This window comes from Microcaecilia unicolor, chromosome 3 (genome assembly GCF_901765095.1).
Source record: "Microcaecilia unicolor chromosome 3, aMicUni1.1, whole genome shotgun sequence".
NCBI classification, from domain to species: Eukaryota; Metazoa; Chordata; class Amphibia; order Gymnophiona; family Siphonopidae; genus Microcaecilia; species Microcaecilia unicolor.
The window spans coordinates 280,718,266-280,735,492 of record NC_044033.1 but is presented as its reverse complement, the minus strand read 5'-3'; the positions used below and the strand labels follow the sequence as shown (position 1 = coordinate 280,735,492).

The following is a 17,227-nucleotide window of genomic DNA, read 5'->3' as shown; positions in this document are numbered from 1 at the left end:
ATAGAGATGTCATACTGAAGTGTTTTCATCTAGTATACTCTGGGGCTTTTCCTCCAGTTTCAATAAGTTTTGAGTAGTATATTGTATATTTTGGATTTGAGTAACATTTGCTGCTTTTCTAATTTTGTCAGTTCCTAATACTGCCTTGAACGGCCTCTGGTCCCCTTATATGCAGTTACTGAAAAGCCCTGAGTCTGCACTGACTAAATTGATTTTCTAAATCCTCCAGTTTTCTCTCAGTTCTTCCTGTGCTTGTTGCAATTGTTTTGCATTTGCACCTTTCCCACCACATTGCTCAGGCTTTCCCTAAACGTCCTCCTGCTGGTGACCCAATTTGCTCACCTCCTTTTTCAACTCCTCCAATGCTTCCTTAATCTCATCATTTACACTGCATTCCCATTACAGTCCAGTCATCCACCACTGCATTTCTTTCTTTATAAATGTATGCTGCTCATTGGCTTTGTTTGCTCCTGTTTCTTCCTTTGAGTCTGAGGGGCTGCTGCACAAAAGATGCTTACCAAGTCTCAAACAGCGACCAAAGCACAAAGAGGATAGCATGCAAATGAGATGCACAGAAATTTAGTGGCCGATGTTAAATTTCCATGCATCTCATTTGAATGCCCTTTGCACATGGTTGCTGTTTGCAACTCAGTAAGCACCCACCACGTGCGCAGAAAAGTGCAGTCAACTGCTATTGTCAATAGATCACCATGGATTTTGAGTGGCACCAGGGGTCCACTTGAGTTTTTTTCCCTTATATGGTGCTTAGCCCCTCCCAGTACACCCCAGGATGCACCGGGCAGGGGATGGGTGATATCATTTTGAGAAGAACGGGCCCAGAGGCAGGAGTGAGTAGATGTTGATCCTGCTCTCCTGCCTGCAATCCTTTAAGGTATGTGAAGTGAAAGTAGGGGGTCACTAGACCACCACTGAGATTTTTTGAGCATGGGGGCTCAAGAGGGTGTCTACTGGACCACAGGGATTTTTTGATTCTGGGAGGAGGGGGGGCAGGGGTTGGGAGGGAGCCTGCTGGACTACCAGGGAGGTTTTTTTTTTTTTTTTTTAATTTGCATGAAGTCTTTATTGAACAACTGAACAAAAACAACATTGCTTCTAGTACAGGAAGGAGGGAGCCCTAACGCACAGCTTATAGATTAAAGAGGGGGTCCACTGGATCACCAGGGATACTGTACAAAACTTAACAGTTCCAGATCTGCCATTACGTTTTGCATGTTACAAGTAAGTGCTCCTTTTCTATACATCACACAGACTGCTCATTTTAATAATGATGAGCTTGTTGTAATACATTTGCATAGGGCTATCGGTAGCTGCTAAAGGAATGGTAAAAGAGACACAGAACCCCTTTGTGCATTAGACACTAAATAATGTTTGCCTTAATCTAAAGCAAACATTGGAAGCGTGGTAAGCTTTGTGCATTGGGCCCTGGGTTTGCCTCTGTCATTTTGCCTGCAAACTTCTTACCATACAATGACTTTTCATTTCCTCCCTCCATCAGCACTGTGGTATATTTAAAAGCTTCTAATGTTGCTTTTGTGAGCAAATGGGGCTCTCCTGCTTCTTATTACCAGCTGGCACTCATTTAGGGGGTGTTCAACATTTTTTTTTACTCTTATTTTATCAACCTCTTCAAAGCTCTGACTTTAGGCTGTCATTCATACCTGTGACATCATTTCCTCCCCATCCAGTTAGAATTTTTGCTAAAATGTTTGAGTGACATTGTGGAGAGTATGTGGATGCTGTTTTGTTGAATTCTTGAAGACTGCATATAGGATGTTATTGTTACTGTTGTTTTAAGATTTTTGGCAAAATGTTAATCAAATTTAAACTAAATGTTTGATTGGCTCAAAGAACAAGACTTACCAGAAACCGACATTTGTAAAATTAGTGAGGAACTGGAATTATTTGGAAAGCTAGGATGAGCACAGTGAGAACATGAGAGAACAGCATTTTACATAAAAAAATGATTATGTAAACCATGAAGTGGTAAAGGAAGGTGTTTGAGAAAAGGAATACCACTAAACTGTATTTTATGTTGTGTCGTACAACACAGAGATAGTAAGAAGCTTTAATAGAGGTACTGCTGATCAAATTATGCTAAGCTGATTAATGTGAGATACAAGGTGTTGAAAGAGTAATAAATTAAATTTAGAGAAATCTCTTACCTTTGATCCTTTCTAAAGACATTTCCAAAGACACATCCTTCACTAATAAGTTCAATGTAGTCTCTAGCATTTGACAAAGAACTCAAAGAAATTCTGTCGTCATTAGAAATTGGAGTTATCCAGGACTGGCAGCAATAACTCATTACCACATTAAAGACACCAGTTTTTGTTGCAGACATTTCAATCATTTGGCAAATAATCTGTATAATAAAGGAAACCCACAAAGGAAAAAAAAACAAAAAAAAAAGCATTTAATTCCCTTAAGATGATGGCACACTATAGATTAACCATATAAATTTTACCTTAGAACAAAAAGACTTTTTCTCCAATAAGAATAAAAGTTTTAGTATGACTGTGAGATTAATTAATTTATTTTATTTATTGCATTTGTATCCCATTTTCCCACCTATTTGCAGGCTCAATGTGGCTTACAGAGTCCTGTTCTGGCTTTGTCATTCCAGAATGTCAGATACAATTAGTGATGTGAAAATATTAAATAAGGGGAAGAAGGGAAGATTTAGGCGGATAGGTATAGAAAGTAGACTTTCATAACTGGGTGGGTTGGCGAGGTGATTTAGTAAGGTTCTGGGTTTTCTTTGTAGGCCTTGTTGAAGAGATGTGTCTTCAGAGATTTACGAAAGTTGGTTATTTCGTCAGTAGTTTTCACGTTAGTAGGTAATGCATTCCACAACTGCGTGCTCATGTAAGAGAAGGTAGTTGAATGCATCAGCCTGTATTTTAGTCCTTTACAGTTGAAGAAGTGTAGATTCAGAAATTTGTGGGATGATCTTTTGGCATTTAATCCATTATGGCTCATATTTGCTTATTCCAACATGTGTTTTGAGTCAGGGAAAATGATCTTCAGCAGAAGGGCCATATAGCTGGATTTCAAGAGGGACAGGCCAAATCAGTTCTACTTTAGCCAAGTGCATTCATGGAGCTGCAGAGTCCTGATTTTCCCGATATCTTCATGCATGTAATAAGAAAAACCAGGACTATTTCAGCTTGCCTCCCTCCCCCCCCCCCTTTTAAAATAATCTATGTAATTCCATTAAAAAGAGAGGTTAAATATAGTTAAATCATCTATACATAGCAACAGTATTACTAGCATGAAACTTGATGACCAGCATTTACTGATCTTTCTGTATGCATATAGCGGTAATTTAATTACATTTTCTGCAGTTAAAACCCTGTTTTTTTTGTACGTTAATGGACATTTATAAAATTAGACCAGGTTACACATATACACGTATATAAAAGTATGTACGGTGGCAAGAAGGCATATACTTTTACATGACTTGGATATAGGCATTTTCTAGAACTGAGCTTTGGGTGGAGTCCTGATTTATGAACAATTTTTATAAAATACCCGATATGCACGTTCTTTACACATTACTATTTGCACCTGCTCCTGAACAGATATGGGAGACTGGGCGTGCAAGTGGCAGATGAAGTTCAATGTTGACAAGTGCAAAGTGATGCATGTGGGTAAGAGGAACCCGAATTATAGCTGGGAGAATGGGCGTGCAAGTGGCAGATGAAGTTCAATGTTGACAAGTGCAAAGTGATGCATGTGGGTAAGAGGAACCCGAATTATAGCTACGTCTTGCAAGGTTCCGCGTTAGGAGTTACGGATCAAGAAAGGGATCTGGGTGTCGTCGTCGATGATACGCTGAAACCTTCTGCTCAGTGTGCTGCTGCGGCTAGGAAAGCGAATAGAATGTTGGGTGTTATTAGGAAGGGTATGGAGTCCAGGTGTGCGGATGTTATAATGCCGTTGTATCGCTCCATGGTGCGACCGCACCTGGAGTATTGTGTTCAGTACTGGTCTCCGTATCTCAAAAAAGATATAGTAGAATTGGAAAAGGTACAGCGAAGGGCGACGAAAATGATAGTGGGGATGGGACGACTTTCCTATGAAGAGAGGCTGAGAAGGCTAGGGCTTTTCAGCTTGGAGAAGAGACGGCTGAGGGGAGATATGATAGAAGTGTATAAAATAATGAGTGGAATGGATCGGGTGGATGTGAAGCGACTGTTCACGCTATCCAAAAATACTAAGACTAGAGGGCATGAGTTGAAGCTACAGTGTGGTAAATTTAAAACGAATCGGGGAAAATTTTCTTCACCCAACGTGTAATTAGACTCTGGAATTCGTTGCCGGAGAACGTGGTACGGGCGGTTAGCTTGACGGAGTTTAAAAAGGGGTTAGATAGATTCCTAAAGGACAAGTCCATAGACCGCTATTAAATGGACTTGGAAAAATTCCGCATTTTTAGGTATAACTTGTCTGGAATGTTTTTACGTTTGGGGAGCGTGCCAGGTGCCCTTGACCTGGATTGGCCACTGTTGGTGACAGGATGCTGGGCTAGATGGACCTTTGGTCTTTCCCAGTATGGCACTACTTATGTACTTATGTACTAACAGTACCACGGGCCTTTAAAAATGGAACACAGTTCTTTAATGAATGAGCCTTGACAAAAAGACCCGACACGGGCCGTGTTTCGGTGACTAGCACCTGCGTCAGGGGTCACAGTGATGACGTGGAAAACTTGGGGAATAACTCGAATACATTCCTCTACAATACATTATTCCTTACCCCACGTCTCATATAGTAAAAGCTACAAAGCACCAAGGCACTTTCACTATATTCGAGTTATTCCCCAAGTTTTCCATGTCATCACTGTGTCCCCTGACGCAGGTGCTAGTCACCGAAACACGGCCCGTGTCGGGTCTTTTTGTCAAGGCTCATTCATTAAAGAACTGTGTTCCATTTTTAAAGGCCCGTGGTGCTGTTTTTTTTTGTTTGGACTTTAGTTTGTACTTCGTTCCCTCTCTTTTGTTATATCCTGAACAGATATAAACATTTACAGCTGCAATCCAGCAATAGTATCTGTCTGATCACCTTTAGTAGTTTATACTACTACTACTACTATTTAGCATTTCTATAGCGCTACAAGGCATACGCAGCGCTGCACAAACATAGAAGAAAGACAGTCCCTGCTCAAAGAGCTTACAATCTAATAGACAAAAAATAAATAAAGTAAGCAAATCAAATCAATTAATGTGAACAGGAAGGAAGAGAGGAGGGTAGGTGGAGGCGAGTGGTTACAAGTGGTTACGAGTCAAAAGCAATGTTAAAGAGGTGGGCTTTCAGTCTAGATTTAAAGGTGGCCAAGGATGGGGCAAGACGTAGGGGCTCAGGAAGTTTATTCCAGGCGTAGGGTGCAGCGAGACAGAAGGCGCGAAGTCTGGAGTTGGCAGTAGTGGAGAAGGGAACAGATAAGAAGGATTTATCCATGGAGCGGAGTGCACGGGAAGGGGTGTAGGAAAGGACGAGTGTGGAGAGATACTGGGGAGCAGCAGAGTGAATACATTTATAGGTTAGTAGAAGAAGTTTGAACAGGATGCGAAAACGGATAGGGAGCCAGTGAAGGGTCTTGAGGAGAGGGGTAGTATGAGTAAAGCGACCCTGGCGGAAGATGAGACGGGCAGCAGAGTTTTGAACCGACTGGAGAGGGGAGAGGTGACTAAGTGGGAGGCCAGCAAGAAGCAGATTGCAGTAGTCTAAACGAGAGGTGACAAGGGTGTGGATGAGGGTTTTGGTAGAGTGCTCGGAAAGAAAGGGGCGGATTTTACGAATGTTGTAAAGAAAGAAACGACAGGTCTTGGCGGTCTGCTGGATATGAGCAGAGAAGGAGAGAGAAGAGTCAAAGATGACCCCAAGGTTTCGAGCTGAGGAGACAGGGAGAATGAGAGAGCCATCAACAGAAATAGAAAACGGGGGGAGCGGGGAAGTGGGTTTGGGGGGGAAAATGAGAAGCTCGGTTTTGGTCATATTTAATTTCAGGTGGCGTTGAGACATCCAGGCAGCAATGTCAGACAAGCACGCTGAAACTTTGGTTTGGATGCAAGGTGAGATATCAGGGGTAGAAAGGTAGATTTGGGAGTCATCAGCATAGAGATGGTAGGAAAAGCCATGGGATGAGATTAATGAACCAAGGGAAGAAGTGTAGATAGAAAAGAGGAGGGGACCAAGAACAGAACCCTGAGGTACGCCGACAGGCAGAGGGATAGAAGTAGAAGAGGATCCACCAGAGTGAACACTAAAGGTGCGGAGGGAGAGGTAGGAAGAGAACCAGGAAAGGACAGAGCCCTGGAATCCAAGTGAGGACAGGGTATCGAGAAGTATGCTGTGATCGACAGTGTCAAAAGCAGCGGAAAGATCAAGAAGAATAAGGATGGAATATTGACCTCTGGATTTAGCCAGTAATAGGTTATTGGAGACTTTAGTAAGCGCAGTTTCGGTTGAGTGGAGAGGGCGAAAACCAGATTGGAATGGGTCAAGAATAGCATGTGAGGAGAGAAAATCAAGGCAGCGGCGGTGAACAGCACGCTCAAGTAATTTGGAGAGAAAAGGAAGGAGGGAGATGGGTCGGTAATTAGAGGGACAAGTAGGGTCAAGTGAAGGCTTCTAAAGGAGAGGTGTGACCACAACATGTTTAAAGGCAGCAGGGACAGTCGCAGTGGAAAGTGAGAGGTTGAGAATGTGACAGATAAAAGGAATAAGAGTAGGAGAGATGGCATTAAGAAGGTGGGTGGGAATGGGATCAGAGGAACAGGTGGTACATTTTGAGGAAGAAAGGAGAAGTGTAGTTTCCTCAATAGTAACTTCAGGAAAGGAGGAAAGGGAATGAGGGGAAGGAGAGAGAGGGGAACGGACTATAAAGGCAAATAGATGCCTATCAGGCTTATTTTTGAAAGAGAAGGACGCCTATCTTTTGACACAAATTGGAAGATGGGCGTCCTTCTCCCAGGGTCGACCAAATTGGCATAATCAAAAAGGCGATTTTGGGAATCCCCAACTGCTTTCCGTCGCAGGGACAACCAAAGTTCCCAGGGGCGTGTCAGAGGCATAGCAAAGGCGGGATTGGGCGTGCCTAACACATGGGTGTCCTCGACCCATAATCGAAAAAAAGGGAGTCCCTGACGAGCACTTGGACAACTTTAATTGGTCCTTTTTTTGTTACGATCAAGCCATGAAAAGGTGCCCGAACTGACCAGATAACCAGCGGAGGGAATCGGGGACGACCTCCCTTTACTCCCCAGTGGTCACTAACCCCCTCTCACCCTCAAAAAACAACTTTAAAAATATTTTGTGCCAACCTCAAATGTCATACTCAGCTCCATCACAGCAGTATGCAGGTCCCTGGAGCAGTTTTAGTGGGTGCAGTGCTCTTTAGGCAGGCAGACCCAGGCCCATCCCCCCCCCCCCCCCACACACACCTGTTACACTTGTGGTGGTAAATATGAGCCCTCCAAAACCCACCAGAAACCCACTGTACCCATATGTAGGTGCCTCCCTTCACCTGTAAGGTCTATGGTAGTGGTGTACAGTTGTGGGTAGTGGGTTTTTGGGGGGCTCAGAACACAAGGTAAGGGAGCTATATGTAACTGGGAGCAATTTCTGAAGTCCACTGCAGAGCCCCCTAGGGTGCCCGGTTGGTGTCTTGGCATGTCAGGGGGACCAGTGCACTAGGAATGCTGGCTCCTCCCACAACCAAAGGGCTTGCATTTGGTTGTTCCTGAGATGGGTGTCCTTGGTTTCCATTATCGCCGAATTTCAGAGACGACCATCTCTAGGGACGACCTAAATGTCAAGATCTGGGTGTCCCCGACCGCATTATTGAAACGAAAGATCGACGCCCATCTTGTTTCGATAATACGGGTTTCCCCGCCCCTTAGCCGGGACGTCCTGCGAGGACGTCCTCAGGAAAACTTGGGCACCCATTTCGATTATGCCCCTTAACGTGTCCATAAAACATGCACAAAATAGGTGACCCCTTGCTTTTTCTGCCTAGGCAGCCTGTTACAAAGCTACCCCCATAGGGTGTAATTTTATGAAGGCTTTTCCACTTGTAAAGTCAGTTTTACACATTGGAAAGACACATGGAAATTTCACTCAGAGGTGCAGTGGAGTGCATATTCATATATGTATATGAAAAATATGAACACCCTTCTATGTAAACTGCATATAAGCGTTCCCAGGGGTTTAGTTTTTGTAGAGTGGAGGCAGAGCTGTGATGTACATGCTTATTTTATAAAATACGCTGGGACACACATAGAGTAGGTGCACACATTTATACTTTCTGAGCAGATGTAAATTTGTGTGTACATTTGCCTGCTTTAATTTACAACAAATAAATTCTGCCCCTTCCTTCTACTGCGTGTACACAGAAGACTACATATTTAAAATAATTAAAAAAGAATAGTACACTATTTTTTCTCAACACACAGAGCAAGCTGCAAATTCAACCAAACAGCTATTTGTATAGTAAACAGCCTACTGCAAACCCCACAACAGAATCAGCCTTCCCAATCACAACTAACCAGCAGTGAGTTTGCCACTTATTTTGCCAACAAAATTAAAGGTCTCCATCAGGACCTACACAGTCCCATCAAAGCTCCTACCAGCTAATGAAGAGAACACTCCCTCTTTCCCACTATGCACAGCCATCTAGGACTCATTCAACCAAGTCACAGAGGAAGGTCTTGAAAATATCCTGAAAGATCTACAGCCTACAGCTTGACCTCTTGATCTTTACCAATCAAAGATTGTACAACGAGCGAGCACAGCACAAAAATTGTTAACTCCTCTCTTATGGAAGGGCAGCTGCCAACAACATTAAAAAGAGTTGTGGTGTGCCCCCAACTGAAAAAGGGCTCACTGGATCAGGACAAGCTCGAAAACTACAACCAGTCTCTAACATTCCTAGCCTGCCAAAACTTATAGAACGGACAGCCTGCACTCAACTCAACATTGAAAGTAATTGGCTAGCCCCATGTCAATCTGGCTTCAGACACTTCTTGTTGATCTGCCCAGAAACCATGACAGGGAATCTGCCTCGATACTAGTGTTGCTGCATTTCTTGGCAGATTTTAACACCATGGATCATATGATAGAGGTCTGTAAAATAAAGAGTGGAGTGGAACGAGTAGATGTGAATCGTTTGATTACTCTTTCCAAAAATACTAGGACTAGGGGGGGGCAGGCTCTATATTCTTATGTGTGGGTCGTCGTCTGCGATGGCCCAAGACACCAAAACTTTTCTTTAGAAAAACCTAGAAGTTTGAAGAGTGCTCGTCCGCGCGGGCCTGAGCACACCGCGCATGTGCGAGCCACTTCCTGCCCGCAACGCGAGCGTGACTGAACTAGCAAAGAAGATAAAAGCAGACAACTCCAACAGGGAGGAGGGAGAGTTGTAAGAATATGGAGCCTGCTGTCCTTGGAGAATACCTGCTACAGGTATATATCTTCATTTTCTCCGAGGACAAGCAGGCTCCATATTCTTATGTGTGGGGTATCCCTAGCACCCAGGCTCACTCAAAACAACGAACATTGGTCAATTGGGCCTCGCAACGGCGAGGACATAACTGAGATTGACCTGAACACAAACACAACTAAGTGAGAGTGCAGCCTGGAACAGAACAGAAATGGGCCTAGGAGGGAGGAGTTGGATTTTAAACCCCAAACAGATTCTGTAACACCGACTGCCCAAACTGACTATCGCGTCGGGTATCCTGCTGCAGGCAGTGGTGACATGTGAATGTGTGGACTGATGACCACGTTGCAGCCTTGCAAATCTCTTCAATGGAGGCTGACTTTAAGCGAGCCACTGACGCAGCCATGGCTCTAACATTGTGAGCCATGACACGGCCCTCCAAAGTCAACCCAGCTTGGGCATAAGTGAAGGAAATGCAATCTGCTAGCCAATTGGAGATGGTGCGTTTTCTGATCCCATCCTGTTGGAATCAAAAGAAACAAACAACTGGGCGGACTGTCGATAGGGCTTTGTCCACTCTACGTAAAAGGCCAATGCTCTCTTACATTCCAAGGTGTGCAACTTGTCCTCACCAGGGCAGGTGTGTGGACGGGGAAAAAATGTTGGCAAGACAATTGACTGGTTCAGATGGAACTCCGACAACACCTTCGGCAAGAACTTAGGATGAGTGCGGAGAACTACTCTTATGATGGAATTTAATATATGGAGCATGGACTACTAGGGCTTGGAGCTCACTGACTCTACGAGCTGAAGTAACAGCCACCAAGAAAATGACCTTACAGGTCAAGTACTTCAGATGGCAGGAATTCAGTGGCTCAAAAGGAGCTTTCATCAGCTGAGTGAGAACGACGTTGAGATCCCATGACACTGGTGGAGGTTTGACAGGGGGCTTTGACAAAAGCAAACCTCTCATAAAGCAAACTACTAAAGGCTGTCCAGAGATAGGCTGACCTTCCACACGTTGATAAGCACTGATTGCACTAAGATGAACTCTGACTGAGTTAGTTTTAACACCTGGCTCTGATAAGTGTAGAAGGCATTCAAGCAGGGACCGAGTATGACAAGAAAAAGAATCGAGGGCCTTGATGTCACACCAGACGGCAAACCTCCTCCATTTAAAAGAATAACTCCTTTTTGTGGAATCTTTCCTGGAAGAAAGACTCAAGAGACACCCTCTGAAAGGCCTAAAGAGGCAGCTTCTAAGTTCTCAACATCCAGGCCGTGAAAGCCAGAGACTGGTGGTTGGGATGTAGAAGTGACCCCTTCTTCTGAGTGATGAGGGTCGGAAAACACTCCAATCTCCACGGTTCTTCGGAGGACAAGTCCAGAAGAAGAGGGAACCAGATCTGACAGGGCCAGAAAGGTCTTGCCTGAGTTTCAGTAGAGTCTTCCCTACTAAAGGTATGAGAGGATACGCATACAGAAGGCCTGTCCCCCAATGAAGGAGAAAAGCATCTGATGCGAGTCTGTCATGGGCCTGAAGCCTGGAACAGAACTGAGGGACTTTGTGTGTGGCAAAAAGATCCACCGAGGGGGTGCCCCATGCTCGAAAGATCTTGCGTACCACGTCCGAGTTGAGCGACCACTCGTGAGGTTGCATTATCCTGCTCAACCTGTTGGCCAGACTGTTGTTTACGCCTGCCAGATACGTGGCCTGGAGAAACATGCCATGCTGGCGTGCCCAAAGCCACATCCTGACGGCTTCCTGACACAGAGGGTGAGATCCGGTGTCCCCCTGCTTGTTGGTGTAATACATCGCAACCTGATTATCTGTTTGAATTAGGATAATTTGATTGGACAGCCGATCTCTGAAAGCCTTCAGAGAATTCCAGATCGCTCGTAATTCCAGGAGGTTGATCTGAAGACTTGTTTCCTGAAAAGACCAAACTCCTTGCATACGAAGCCCATCTACATGAGCTCCCCACCCCTGGAGGGCTGCATCTATCGTCAGCACTTTTTGTGGCTGAGGAATTTGGAATGGACGTCCCAAAGTCAAATTGGAGCAAATGGTCCACCACTATAGGGAACTGCAAAAATCGGTGGAAAGATGGATGACATCCTCCAGATCCCCTGTAGCCTGACACCACTGGGAAGCTAGGGTCCATTGAGCTGATCTCATATGTAGACGTGCCATGGAAGTCACATGAACTGTGGAGGCCATGTGGCCCAGAAGCCTCAACATCTGCCGAGCTGTGATCTGTTGAGAATTTCGAGCTGAGGACACTAAGGCCAGTAGACTGTCTGCCCTTGCCTGGGGGAGATAAGCTCGAGACGTGTGTGTGTTCAACAGAGCTCCTATAAATTCCAACTTCTGTACTGGAATTAGGTGGGTCCCAGCAGCTCGATAAGTTGAACAGTAAGCTGCATAGATCGTAGAACTCCTGCCTCCGAGGTGTTCTTCACCAGCCAATCGTCGAGATATGGTAACACACGCACTCCCAGTCTGCATAGCGATGCTGCGACAACTGCCAAGCACTTTGTGAAGACCCTGGGCGCAGATGCTAGACCAAAGGGTAGTACACAGTAATGAAAATGCTGAGTTCCAGATGAAATTGGAGGTACTTCCTGTGATTTGGGAGCACCGAGATGTGAGTGTAGGCATCCTTTAAGTCCAGAGAGCATAGCTAATCGTTTTCCTGAATCATGGGAAGAAGGGTGCCCAGGGAAAGCATCCTGAACTTTTCTCGGACTAGGAATTTGTTCAGGACCCTTAGGTCTAGGATGGGACGCATCCCCCCTGTTTTCTTTTGCACAAGGCAGTACATGGAATAGAATCTCAGCCCTTCTTCTCCTGGTGGAACGGGTCCCAACCTGATTGACTACACGTTTTGTCCTTTAGATTGTAAGCTCCTATGAGCAGGGACTGTCCTTCTTTGTTAAATTGTACAGCGCTGCGTAATCCTAGTAGCGCTTTAGAAATGTTTAGTAGTAGTATTGGCTTTTGGAAGGGCGGAGAGCTCCTCTGCAAGTACTTGCTTGTGCTGGGAGCTGAAGGATTGAACTCCCGGTGGGCAATTTGGAGGTTTTGATTCCAGATTGAGAGCGTATCCTAACCAGACTATTTGAAGAACTCACCTGTCGGAGGTTATAAGAGGCCACCTTTGGTGAAAAAATATCAACCTCCCCCCAATAGGCAAATCATTCGGCACAGACACTGTTACCTCGGCTATGCTGCTCCGGAGCCAGTCAAAAGCCCGTCCCTTGCTTTTGCTGTGGAGCCAGAGGAGCATTTGGCGCGCGCCGCTGACGAGAGCGAGCCTGCTGGGAGCGAGCTTGAACAGGCTGTTGAGAGGTTGGAGTGTACCTACGCCTATTATAAGAATAGGGAGCACTCCTCCTCCCTCCAAAAAACCTCCTAGAAGAGGAGGTAGTAGCAGAAGGCGTCCGGCGGGAGAGAGAATCCATAGCATCATAATGCTTCTTGATGGTATCGACCATATCCTCAACCTTCTCTCCAAAAAGGTTATCCCCCCAGCAAGGAACATCCGCCATTCGCTGCTGGGTCTTCTGATCCAGGTCCGAGACACGCAGCCATGAGAGTCTGCGCATCACGATACCCTGAGCAGCTACTTGGGATGCGGCATCAAAAGTGTCATAGGCCCCCATTGGCCAGGAATTTGCGACACGCCTTCTGCTGCCTGACCACCTGGTGAAAAGGTTCAGCAAGCTCCGGGGGAAGAGCTTCCACTAAACTGGACAGTTGCTTAACTGAGTTCCGTAAGTGAATGTTGGTGTACAGATGGTATGTTTGGATCTTGGCTGCAAGCATTCCAGCATGATACATATGCCTCCCAAAAGAATCCAAGGTCCTAGACTCTCTGCCCGGGGGAGCCGAGGCATAGTCTCTAGTACTCTTGACTCTTCTGAGAGCAGAGTCCACAACCATGGAATCGTGAGGAAGTTGGGCCTTCACCATCACAGGCTCTCCATGGACTCTGTACTGGGACTCGGACCTCTGGTTGACAACTGAATTAGAGAGAGCGCAAGACCAATTCCGCAACATCACTTCCCTGAGTGTACTGTGCAGGGGGGCCGTTGCAACCTCTGCAGGCGGAGAAGGATAATCCAGGACCTCGAACATCTCAGCCCTGGGCTCATCCACAGCCTCCATGGGAAATGGAATGTCCTTAGACATTTCCTGCACAAAAGATGAAAAAGTAAGACTCTCTGGTGGAGATTGTCTAACTTCAATAGGTGGAGTAGGATCAGAAGAAAGCCCCTGGGAGTCTACTTCCGAAAAATACCTGGGGTCTTCCTCCTCTCCCCACGAGTGCTCCTCTTCGGTATCGGAGAGAAGCTCTCGAAGAGCCACCTGAGCCTGTCTCGACTTCGAGGATCGACGTCCTCGTGGGGGATGTCGAGAAGTCAACCCCTGCCTGGACTCCGGTGAAGCTTCCTACACCGACGTCGAGGGAGAGTTAACCCGAGTGGTCACCAGCTCCGGTACAGAGGGCGGGGACCTCCTCACAGGAGATGGGCCAGACGCCGTCTCAGCAATAGGTACAGGAGGTGCAAGCACCCCCGGTACCGAAGCAGATGGACGGAGCAGCCCTTCCAGAATTTCTGGAAGAATGGCCCGGAGACGCTCATCGAGACCTGCCATCGAAAAGGCAGTGGGGCCAGTGCAGGAGTCTGTGCCAGAATCTGAGGGGGGTCGAGAGGTGGTACCAGGCTGCTGGCATACCAACGCATCGGCACCTCCTGAATGGAGGGTGAGCGGTTCTCCCCGTGCCGACGCTTCTCGGGTGCCGACTCCCTCGGCTCCCTGGAGCTCTCGGTACCGTGTCTGGTAGGAGAGCAATGGCGATGCTTCTTAGCCTTCGCTCGATGCCCATCATCGACACTCCTTGGTACTGATGAGGAGGACGTGGAATCCTCACGACTCCTCGGGTCCAGGTCCGACAACGATCGGTCCCGGGGGGCCCGCATAGCAGTAGGCCTCAAGACGGATGGAGACCCACTCGATGCCTCACTGCTCCCAGCTCTGTCTCTCGGCAGCCATTACCTGGACTCTCGATGTTGCTTCCCTTGACGCCGCCGACCTCGGTACCGATGTCGATGCCGACGTCAAAGGACCGGACCAATCCGGAAAATGCCGCTCGCGCTGAGCCTCTCGAGCTACCTGGGTCCTCTTTTTCATCAACTTGCACAGCTTACAAGCAGCCGGAAGATGATCGGGTCCAAGACACTGAAGGCACCCGTGGGGGTCGGTACTCGAAATGGTCCGGTTGCAGCGAGTACAGCGTTTGAAGCCGCTGGGAGTCCTCGATGACATAGGCGGAAAAATAGCATCCGCAAAATTAAACGGCTCGTTTGTGCCAAAGGAAAAAGCACAATAAAGAAAAAAGGGAAAAAAGGAAAAAAACACAGCCTGAGGGCAGCCGCAAACGGAAAAAGTAAGGAAACTGAAGTGGAAAGAAAAAAACTAGAAATAGAGGAAAAAATAAACTTTTTTTTTTTTTTAAATATTGTGAACGCGAGAAGAAGAAAAAGAAGAAAAGGGCGCATAAAACGCAAAAACACGGTCTCCTGAGCCAAACGAAGAACAGCAGCAGAAAACCAACTCTCCTCAAGTGCGGAAGAAAAGAAACTAGTTCAGTCACGCTCGCGTCGCGGGTGGCAAGCGGCTCGCGCATTTGCGGTGTGCTTGGGCCCGCACGGGCGAGCACTCTACAAACTTCTAGTTTTTTCTAAAGAAAAGTTCCAGTCTCCTGGGCCGTCGTGGACGATGACCCACATGTAAAAATATGGAGCCTGCTTGTTCTCGGAGAAAATATTTCTTCACTCAACGTGTAATTAAACTCTGGAATTCATTGCCAGAGAATGTGGTAAAGGCAGTTAGCTTAGCTGGGTTTAAAAAAAGGTCTGGATGGCTTCCTAAAGGAAAAGCCCATAGACCATTATTAAATTCACTTGGGGAAAATCCACTGCTTATTTCTGGGATAAGCAGCATAAAATATATTGAACTTTTTCAGGATTTTGCCAGTTATTTCTGACCTGGATTGGCCACTGTTGGAAACATGATGCTGGGCTTGATGGACCTTTGGTCTGTCCCAGTGTGGCAATACTTATGTACATAAACACATAAGCACCGCCTTACTGGGAAAAGACCAAGGGTCCATCAAGCCCAGCATCCTGTCTCCGACAGCGGCCAATCCAGGCTTCAAGAACCCGGCAAACCCCCCCCCCCCCCCCCCAAAAAAAAAAAAATTAATAATGTTCAATAGACTTTTCCTTCAGGAATCTGTCCAAACCTCCCTTAAACTCCGTTCCAGAGTCCAACTACACGCTGAGTTCTAAAATGGCTGCCGATCAGAGGACTCAAGAACCGTTAGCTCCTGAGACCATCATTATAATGGACCATTGTCTGGCTGTAAACTGCTTCATTAGATTCCGCGGAACGCCGATTTTCACCTGTTCCCCTCTCTCTATCATCTTGCTGTCATCCAACCTTTCTCACCAACAGCGTCTGGCAGAAGATCGGCGTGATTTTATCGAGGGTGTAGTGATAGGTGCCAGCGAGCACGATCCGGCCCTGGTCCACCCAGCAGGGTCCAAACCACTACAGGAACCTCGTCTGGGCACCGTCAGCGGGCATCTGTTTGTTACTTCAGGCCGCTTGCTTCGTCTGCACTATGGCTTTCCCCCCGACCCGACGTACTCTGTCTGTGTCTGCTGTCACTCTGCCCGCCGCTCAATCGCTGGCCGTTGAAAACTAGCAGCAGCGCCGTTGTGACCTCTTGAAAAGTGTGTCTCATGATGAGGGGTTTCGTCTCCTGCTGTCTTCCGCCTTTCACTTTTCCATCTGCTGTTTGTCGTTGGAGGTGCCGGAGATTGAGCGGATCGCTGTGCCGGTTGTCATGGGGGCTGGAGTGGACGATTGGAGGAGCAGATTTCAGCTTCATCACCACCATGCAGGGTCAGCATGGTCTGTCCAGATGATTCACCTCGCTTCCTGATATCGAAGGCAAACTTCTCTCAACTAGTCTCGACGGTACTGCAACAGCTCTCCATTATAGACTATCTTGCTGAAAGCTGTTAAACCACTCATAATCATCACAGCTTCAGGAATCTCTCTCAGACCAGCCTCTCTCGGATAGCCTACTCCTAGGATTCATCATATAACCAACAGTCCTTCCTAATAACATCTCCATGGACCATTTTAGACTCCCTTGCCCTTTCCCTCTTTTCTTCCTCCCTTGCTCCTCTATCCTATCTCATTTGATTGTAAATGTATAACAACTGATCTGGCGATAGCCTTATCATTACATTGTAAGCCACTTTGAGCCTGCATGCCTGTGGGAAAAAGTGGGATATAAATGTGCTAAATAAATAAAGAAAAACTTTCTCCTATTTGTTTTAAATCTACCATATTCTAGCTTCATCTTGTGTCCCCTGGTTCTATTATTGTTTGAAAGTGTAAACAAACGCTTCACATCTGTCCGTTCTACTCCGCTCATTATCTTGTAGACTTCTATCATATCACCCCTCAGCTGCCATTTCTCCAAGCTGAAGAGCCCTAACCGTCTTAGCCTTTCCTCATAGGGAAATCGTTCCATCCCTTTTATCATTTTCGTCGCCCTTCTCTGCACCTTCTCCAATTCCTTTATATCTTTTTTGAGATGCGGCGACCAGAATTGGACACAATATTCAAAGTGCGGTCGAATCATGGAGCAATACAATGGCATTATAACGTCCTCATGT

The 17,227-nt window shown here is 46.4% G+C and overlaps 1 protein-coding gene across 1 annotated transcript in view; it reads right to left on the bottom strand.

Moving 5' to 3' along the window:
• Positions 1–17,227, bottom strand: part of TARBP1 (TAR (HIV-1) RNA binding protein 1) — a 919,966-nt gene that overhangs the window by 386,845 nt on the left and 515,894 nt on the right. The window contains exon 18 of the mRNA XM_030198123.1: positions 2,184–2,383. Coding sequence (XP_030053983.1) covers positions 2,184–2,383 — 200 coding nt within the window. The remainder of the gene's footprint in view (positions 1–2,183; positions 2,384–17,227) is intronic.